Below are 9,233 nucleotides of genomic sequence, written 5' to 3'. Positions count from 1 at the left end.
AATGTTGCTGGCAAGCAGTGATGGACAAAGTACTCAACTCCAGTACTTGAGTAAAATATTACTCAAGTACAAGTTGACTCCAATTAGTACTTGAGTTAAGGTACTGGAGTACTTGCTTAGTATTCAAAAGTACATGCTTTTAAAAATACTTAAGTATTCCAAAGTACAAATTTAAATTATTAAAATGTAGACATTTTACCCAATAAGATTTCCCAGAAGAAAAAAAACAACAGAAAATTGGAGATACTCAAACTTCCATCCTCGTGTCTTTTCCCAGCACCTTAGCCCCGCCTCACTTAACACTGAGGATTTTACAATTGGGGTCCCAGAGATAAACATCTTATCAAATGGGGGTCCGTGGTCAAATGCATATCAAACTGGAGGAACACGATTCGAAGTTTCATAATCACGACTGTAAATTCAACACCATGCTGTCCTACCTAGGCTGCTAGGCACTAGGGCAGGTCCTCCTTATATTTCTTTATTGCAGCTGCAAAGTTGAGGAACCAAAAACCAAAGAATTTTACTCTCACGTAAAATCTTGAACCTTGAATAATATAGAAACATGCATAAGTCATCATCATTTCTCATCCTTTATTAATATATTTCTATTTTAAAATTTGTATTTCTTATTCTATTCTGATATAGTGTGAAAATATCGAGCAACCGACCAAGACAAATGATGTGAACGTACGCAAGAACGTACCCAAGGAATGAAACCAGTCTGATTTTGAGAATACTGCAGCAATGAGAAAGCACTTCAACATGCCTAGTTTTAGACAAGCTTAGAACAGTTGATGAGTCATAAATAAGATTTAAAATTGACAAGGATTACGAAGCATCTTCGTAGGTGTAGTTTCATCTTTGTAACATAAAGTATTGAAATATGAACCGTTATCTTGTTTAAAGCACAATACCAATAGATTGTTGAACAAAATGTTGGAAAAATACACTATACTCTATGTAATGTATAGAAATCAAAAGTTATTGACTTTCCAGGAGGAACGTACGCCATAATGGTTAATCACTCATAAGCTCATAAGCACTCATAAGAGTCATAAGCTGGTGTGACCCTTTTATTTGGACAACTTACAGAACCAAATTCATAAGGCTTGGTTCCTCCATCATCTCAATCCATGACAACGTAAGATTTACCTCACTGGATAAAGAATTAGCTACAAACTCCCCTTCAGAGCCTAGATGCATTTTCAGCCAGACACGAAGATTCTCAAGAGATTACGGCATAATGGCAACAAGAACAAACATAAATCAAATAGCTTTGTGCACATTGTCTTTCAAGTATCTCTCAGGGATGAGTGAGTGTTAAATTTTTTTGTCCTCTCTTCGGACACAAATACTGCCACACGCAGAATTATCACAATTCCGATACAGTGGAATTGCATTTCAATTGTAGTCAAACAAATGTAATTAGAATTTAGTAGCACGCGATTTCTATGACATTGTTTCTCAGTGTTGTGCATTTTGATGGGAATGTGCAGAAACCTTGTATCTCCATATTTAATGTTTTTTTTTCATAAATTAATGCCCTATATGTTGTACTTTGTCGTATGATAGTATAGCGCAAAAGTAGCTAAACAGCCAATCTACAAGCTCACAACACAAACATATTGACAAGAACTTGTGACTAATAACGACATTGAATCCATTGGAACACCGGTTCTTTTCACCGTTTCCTGAAAAGTAACGGTTCTGGACGTACAAGGTTTTTGCCTGACAGTGACGATTTGTGTTCGAGTGGTAATATCACTGGCAGCACAAGCCACAATACTTTTTCCTTTGTGTTTTCGGTCTTTGAAGTCCACTTCCTGTTGCTGTCTGGAACCGCTGTTGTCAGCTATCCCAACTGCATTGTGGGTAAAGGAAGAGAACAGTAAATACGCTATAGAGGCTTAATAGCGAGTGTGCATCCACGAGTTAGAAACTCACAAGTAAGCATGTTGAAAGGTCTCTTCAAAAAAACAACAACAAACAAACTAGTCATTCCACTTCCAGAAACACCGCAGTTTCATTCCACACAAGTGTATGGATAGTGTGTGTTGAACTGAATCCTGCTGCCCTTTTTCCATACACCAGTGGTTCTCAAAGTGGGGTCCAGGGACCCTCAGGGTTCTGTGAGGGGGTTCCAAATGGACCGTTAAAAGGTCTGTAACTCTGAGAGTGTACAAACGGAACCGGTTCCATTTGTACACACTCTCACAGTTATGGGGGTCCTTGAAATTAAAAGGTTTGAGAACCAATGCCACACACAACAGCGTGTTAGTGGGTTCATTTGGGTGTTGGTCCAGCCCACAACCTTGAGTGAGAGCGAGGGCTCGCTTTGGCCCTTCTGAATCCATTCTGCATCGGGTACATCTGTTGTTTCACTCCGACTTGTCTTTTTAGCATGGCCAGCGTCTATTTGCTCCTTCCCTTTCTGTCTCGTCTCTTCTCTCAGTAGCTGCTCTCATGTCCAGTCAGGATGTAGAGGTTGCTCAAAGCTGAGGGGTTCTCTGTGGGTGTGCTCTGAAGGACAATGTCCCTGTTGCAAGGTCAAAAAGACAATGTTTTGACTTTTAAAGTAGGTAAAAATAAAAAAAAACATTTATTCTTAAAAAGTTGAATCTCTATATTCTGATGCTAATCATTGCTATATAGTGTTTGTTCAGTAACAGGGGTCTCCCCATCTCTTTAAAAACTGAAAATAAATGTTCAGATGGGTTGCATAGGGGGGGATCCTTGCCTCTGTTTTTGATATCCCCCTCTGGTCATACATTTTTATGGCCAGTGGGGATATGTTTTGTGAGCTTGTAGATCAACTATTTTCACTATTTGTCCTACAATGAAGAATACAGGGCTGAAATGGTACAAAATATTTTTAACAAACTGAACCGTTGAACAGTACAGGTATATCATTTGGATTATCAACTTGGTATAACTCATCCAGAGCGGTTGCCAGTGAATTCCAATGTGTAAAAATAACACCACCACATTCCAGCACTACTTGATATTGGCAAATAAATCTAAACATATCGTACCTGTTGGTTCCCAGAACTCTGAATACTCGAGTCTCGTCCGTGATCTCTTGCGTAACCTGCAAATATAAGTATATATTTATATACACGTGTTTTATGGACAACATCAACATTTTGAATGTCTCAGTAACACACATTCATACACCCTGGAAGAAAATGATATGCTCATCACCTCATTCAAGTGCAGGCTCCTCCCTTTAAGTCCGTGTTTCCAGAAAGCCAGTACGCTGTCCTGTAAACAAACTACCGAATACAAAGCCAATGTCAAAGAAACAGTTCAACCGCTCGTACTTCACTGTCACACACACAACAATTAACAGACAGCATTCTTTTAGCTATAGTGACGTCACGCCCTAGTGCGGTACGTGCGAAAAGGGGAAGGGAGTCGATGTCACGTGAGTGTGTTGAAGGCGCACACAAAGGTACTTCTTGTGTGGATTTGGCTCCTTTTTGAGACTCGGGAACTTGAAAAATGAATATTTGGACATCCCGTCGTCATTTTTCATGTTGCAGGTCCCTTGCACTACGTTTATTAACCATAATTCTGCGCTAGGGTTGAAAAATCTATCACTCACGTCTCACAAACTAAATGCCTCAATGTCCACACCACTAAATACCCTTATGTGTGCCTCAAAGACTCCAAAGTTACAATATCACAGACAGTTTGGTGTGTTCTTGTTTTATACACAGCGAGATCTGTACCTAGCGTTTCAATGGGGAAGTCGAAGACCATCTCAGAAGCCAAGTCTTTGCTCGGAATTCCTTGTAGGTTCACAATTTTAACGGTTTCTGTGAAATAAAGACAGGGACATATATATACAGTATGTTAATAAATATAAAAGATGGCAGGCCTGCTCAACGGTCCAATTAGGTTTTGTGACTCACGTTTTAGTGCAATGAGAACGGTGTCTCTGTCCAGCTGGGTTACCTGGACCGCCCCCACTGGTCCACTGTCTGGAAAGAGACAGAGACAGAGACAGAGACAGAGAGAGAGAGAGAGAGAGAGAGAGAGAGAGAGAGAGAGAGAGAGGGAGAGACACACGTGACTAGGGGTGCAAAAGTTAATCAAACTAATCTATTTAATTGATTTTAACGAGACCAGCTCCCACTCAACAGAAATAACATGTTCAATTGGAAAAGCATTTTCTAGTTGAAACCTTCTGTCATCGAAGAATAAATCAATCATTAGAAAGTATGCAGCCCACCCCTACCTGGAGTAGAATTAGGTGTGCCGTTCAGTTCTACAATGTCAAACTTGAGCTGCTGGCTGCTGGGGGTTTTCCCGTTGGCACAGTCTCTCACCCCCACACACAGCTGTGGAAACTCATCTGTTACTAGCACCAGCAGTTCAAAGATAGGGAGCTGCTCTGGGAGACTCAACGTTATGTTCTGAATGTTGGAAAAAGAGGCAAAAACAGAAGGAGGCTCAATACAAGGCAAAATACAAGGATTTACTGGTGGTGAGTGGAAAGTGAAACAGCTTGGTACTGACCTTAAGCTGCATGAACTTTTGGAGAGGCTCATACCACAGGAGAAGAACTAGGCCAGAGGGAACAGCGCCACACAGGAATGTACTGTCCGTGTACGGGTTTCTTGCTGAGAGAGACAAAAATACTGATGGTTTTTGCTATTCTCATAATGTGTTTTGCCGTACCATAGGCCACAGGACCATTTTTGTGTTATCCTTTTAGCCTAAATGTCTTTGTGCTGTGTTGTTTACATTTCTGACTAGTAAAGTATTCATTCAAACAATCAATTCTTCCTGTTTGTGTTGTTATATCTGAGCACACCTAAATAAATTCCAAATCAACTGTAATAAATTATTGATATGTATATGAATATTCTTCATTTACAAAAAAAGGTTTAGGTGAATGTCATAACTCTCTCTCTCTCTCTCTCAATAGCTGTTCCAGGGTTCCTACACATTTTCAATTTAAACATTCTATACTTTTCCAGAATTCTCAGTAGTTGTTCACACCATATTTGACATCAGAGTACAAATAGCTAGATGTTTATGTAACTAAATGCTTTTAAAATCGAACCGTTAAAATGTTGACCATGTAGGCTCTGCCAATATTTTGCCAAATAATTTCAAGAAGATTAGGTACTGTAGTAGCTCATACAAATCAATTAACAGGCATTGCTAAAAATGTGCAATGTTATTGAGATTTTGACATGCATTTAAATAACTGTATACATTCAACCCCTACAGTAACATGAGTGATGTTTATGTACAATTCACCAGTGAAGTAGAAAGTAAAGTCCACTGACTTTGCTTCATTGGCTATTTATAAAGTAAAACATAAAACAAACTTGTAAATACAAATAATTATAAACAAGTAAACTTAACCGGTCATAGCTATACTCCTTTTATTTCCCCTTCATAGATTGAATAAATAATATATTATTGTTCTCCCCAGATTTTCTCTTTAATAAATAAGAAATGAAAATGAGTCAATAAAAAAAGATTAACTGTTCACTCTGTCTGTGAAGCCTCATTTATTCACTGTGTCCATTAATGGACATGACGATGAATGCAGTCATACAATTATGGTTTCCTTCAGCCAGAAAGATAGCTGACCTTTTCTGATAACCACATCACTGCATAACTCATAAATGTTCAGACAAGCTTTTGTCACAATGTTATTTGTGATGCTATGTTGTATATGCAATTCTGAGATATTGCTGCATTTTCTTCCTAACTAATTCGGTGGTGGTGGATGTGTGGATTTGGTACAGTTATTAGCCAATAGTCTGGAAACATTCCATATAGACATGGAAAATACTGAAATCAAATTCCATACTTTTCATACATGTGTTGGAACCCTGCTCTTCTTACAATCACCTGTTGTTTGCAGCCAAGTACTGTGATCGAATGCTACAGTATGAATAAAGGTTCATTCAACATGACCAGCTCTCCTGTACTTACCTACACTGCATCTTCTACAGCCTTTAGTGTCGGGTATCTTCACAGATATGGCAAACTTCCTGCTGATGGAGACAACAGAAAGAAACACCTGGAGTCAAGACGTGAGCAGGACTCTTAACTAACCTTTATCACCGGCCTCCTGTTAAAGTCCCAGTATACAATATAATTCCAAAATGAATGTGGATCTTAGTTTTTCTACATGATCATACTTAAAATTATTGGTTTGAGATGCAGGTGAAGCATCTCAAACCACCAACTTACACAGACATTTGCGGCACATATTCATGTTTCAAGTCATGGCTTTTAAAAGTCTGTGTCCGGGCTTGGTGAGACAATGTCACAGCGTCATGTTCTGTTATTCATCTTATCTTTAATGTCACAATCCAAATCATATCCATAATGTCAACTATACTCTAGACAAGTTTCAGATCTAAGGAAAAGAGACAGCAAACTGGGTTATAATTATGGATTTAAACTTAACTTGTGCTGACATTCCGCTCCACCAGAAACATTTCTTAATGCACAATAGGAGCATTTCACTAACAAATAGCCTAAACTGTATGCATAGTGCACTGCTGCGTTCACAGTTCTATTGCTAACTTCATGTTCTTGTCACCCGTCTCAGCATCACTCTCACACCACCACCCCCACTCCCACCCCGGGCACACAATCTATGCTCCAGACTTGATACCAAGCTCAGAAACCTAGGACTCAACCCCAGCCGCGGCTGGATCCTGGGCTTTCTGTCAGAGCGACGCCAGGTGGTTAGGATGGGCTCCAATGCCTCTGACCCCAGGGCTGCATTGTGAGTCCCGTCCTTTACTCCCCTCTACACCAAAGACTGTGCGGCCACGCACATATCCAACTTAGTGATGAACAGATATGCCTCATCACTGACGATGATGAGTCAGCATACAGGTGAGGGGTGGAGATCCTGCTGATCGTGGACTACAGGTGGCCGGACAGAGAGCACACCCCCATCTACATTGATGGCACCACAGTGGAAAAGTGGTGAAGAAAGCACAGCAATGCCTCTTCCACGCCAGGCATCTGAAAAAGATTGGCATGTGGTCCTATGGGCCTTCTATAGAGTTACCACAGAGAGCATCCTTACTGAATGCATCATCCTGGTATGGGAACTGCACTGACCTCAACCACAAAGCTTTGTATAAGGTTGTGAAGACCCATCGCATCAGTCGATGTGAGCTTCCCTCCATCCAAGACATATACAACAGTCAACAAAACTCACAGTCTCTGTCTGACACGTTCAAACCAATGGAGCTACTTTAACCTGTGTTGAATCTCTAGCTAAACTGTAAAAGAAAGACGGTTTAGAAAGAAAACCTCAGCGAGGCCTCCCCTCCAGTGTTCTACCTTGGGCTGATCCTCTCAGTGAGGCGGTTGGTGCCGAGAGACAGGCTGCTGTGTTTCTTCTGTACGTGACCTCTCTGCTCAAACAGTCCTGACAGACTATGGGAATACAGTTGTGACGACTTCCCTGGTCGGAGGAAAGGAAAGGGAGAAAAACACAGCGTTAAGAAGAATTCTAGTATGTTCCAAAAGTCAATGTACTTTTTTTTTTGTTATGATAATGAGATCACTTGAATGGTCTTGTACCTGATACAGACATCAGAACGTTGTTCATTACATAGAGCCATGTACACCTCTGGGGCAGCAACTGTGGGAAGGAAGAGGTTGACTTAAAACAATGTTCGGAACAATGTTAAAACCCTGGATTAAAAAGAACTTGGACATGATGTCAATTATCTTCTTAATCTGTTGCTTCTGTTGCTTTTGTGCTAAGGGAGGAAATAAAGTGGAAGCAATATCATTCACTCTCATTGCCTGGCAAAATAAGTCTCAAAATCACACTTTTAACACAAACAAAGCAGATGCTACGAATAGTGGAATATGGTACATGATTTGGGGGAAGTGAAATGGCTGTAGAACCAAGTTCTGCTTGAGGTGATGCAGAAAAAAAAATTATACTGAGGCACTCCGTCTTCAGGAGAAAAGAATGTTACATTTATTCCTGAGCAAGGCAACAGAGCTGACCAACACATTTCGACTCTTTAGTCTTCAACACGGTCTGCTTTTTTTTGTCTCTAGAGTGAAATTACTCTTCAGAAAAGTTCAAAATCAAAATCAAATATGTATTTTCTTTTTTACCTTCTCTAGTGTGTCTTCATGAAGCTCATTGAGGTTGAGTATATAGATGCCCTCCTCTGCTCCCAGAATTAGGTACTGATCTAGAGCAGAAAACACAACGCTTGATCGTTGCTCGTCGTCAGAGTAATTATTATTAATCATAATAATGACAGTAGCTTTACCTTTTGTCTTAGGTAGAATCCAAGTCACTGCACAGTGGATTTTCAGGGGGCAACCGTTGAAGACCTTAGAAAAGCATGCTCCCATCTGCAAAACCCAGTATATCAACGTTGTCACTAAAAGTTTTTTAAGGTAGGGCAACAGATAAACGACAACTTAGTTAAGATATTTACATACTATATCTAGACAACAATATCCGTTGCTTAAATTTTTTTTTAGATTGAAATGACTGAAAATGATAAAAGTTCTCCATAACTTCTGAGAAAGCAGCTGTCTGGTATGAAAAATCATGACATCACTAGAGAAGAAAGTTACCAGTTGTACATACTGTACTCACTGTCTGTACTTACAATTGTATACAATTGGCCTATAAATGTACACGGTTAAATTGAAATTAAAAGCATATTAGTATTTGTTTATAGGGGGCTGGGTGGAGGTTACCAGTGTGGATGTCTGCCACTCCTGAGCAGTTTCCATATAACTCATAAGCATAAGCATGTTCACACTGGAAGCCAAATCCGATTTGTGGCCTATCCAGATTGGAATCAGATTGGTTTTAGTCTGAACATAATAAAGCACAATGGAAGATGATTTTGGCTAATCAGATTTGAAACTCATTCGTAGGTGGTTTGAAATGCTATTCAAATCTGATTTCTAAAGATGTGCGTCAGCTTGGACATTCAACGGACACCAGACCGATTTATACTTTGTTGGTTGATGGTATCGCTCGGTAGAAGCTCACAACACGTTGCATCCTGAGCTTGCACATCTGCTCGGCAAGCGTATAAGTTAAACATGACTCACTCCTATGTTTTTAAGTCGTTACCAAAGCAACCAATGCTGATAGGTCGATGATGACGGAATACACAAACCTGATCTGATCACCAAATAACTGTCTGTCTGTCTGTCTGTCTGTCTGTCTGTCTAGTTTTTTTACCCTGTTC

At 39.9% G+C, this 9,233-nt stretch overlaps 1 protein-coding gene across 4 annotated transcripts in view; it reads right to left on the bottom strand.

Moving 5' to 3' along the window:
- Nucleotides 1-574: 574 nt before the first annotated feature.
- Nucleotides 575-9,233, bottom strand: part of map4k2 (mitogen-activated protein kinase kinase kinase kinase 2) — a 34,537-nt gene continuing 25,878 nt past the window's right edge. For all 4 annotated transcript variants that reach the window (XM_084043098.1, XM_084043100.1, XM_084043099.1 and 1 more), the window contains 12 exons: nucleotides 8,292-8,376; nucleotides 8,131-8,210; nucleotides 7,579-7,639; nucleotides 7,336-7,459; nucleotides 5,962-6,023; nucleotides 4,525-4,628; nucleotides 4,244-4,421; nucleotides 3,918-3,986; nucleotides 3,735-3,821; nucleotides 3,205-3,275; nucleotides 3,036-3,091; nucleotides 575-2,539 (listed from right to left, as the gene is read on the bottom strand). In XM_084043098.1, coding sequence (XP_083899224.1) covers nucleotides 2,452-2,539; nucleotides 3,036-3,091; nucleotides 3,205-3,275; nucleotides 3,735-3,821; nucleotides 3,918-3,986; nucleotides 4,244-4,421; nucleotides 4,525-4,628; nucleotides 5,962-6,023; nucleotides 7,336-7,459; nucleotides 7,579-7,639; nucleotides 8,131-8,210; nucleotides 8,292-8,376 — 1,065 coding nt within the window. In that variant the 3' untranslated portion in view covers nucleotides 575-2,451. The remainder of the gene's footprint in view (nucleotides 2,540-3,035; nucleotides 3,092-3,204; nucleotides 3,276-3,734; nucleotides 3,822-3,917; nucleotides 3,987-4,243; nucleotides 4,422-4,524; nucleotides 4,629-5,961; nucleotides 6,024-7,335; nucleotides 7,460-7,578; nucleotides 7,640-8,130; nucleotides 8,211-8,291; nucleotides 8,377-9,233) is intronic.

Source organism: Gymnoscopelus microlampas, assembly GCF_963454915.1.
Source record: "Gymnoscopelus microlampas genome assembly, chromosome: 19".
In the NCBI taxonomy this organism is placed as follows: domain Eukaryota; kingdom Metazoa; phylum Chordata; class Actinopteri; order Myctophiformes; family Myctophidae; genus Gymnoscopelus; species Gymnoscopelus microlampas.
Note: the sequence above shows the minus strand (reverse complement) of the source record. Positions and strands in the feature narration are given on the sequence as shown.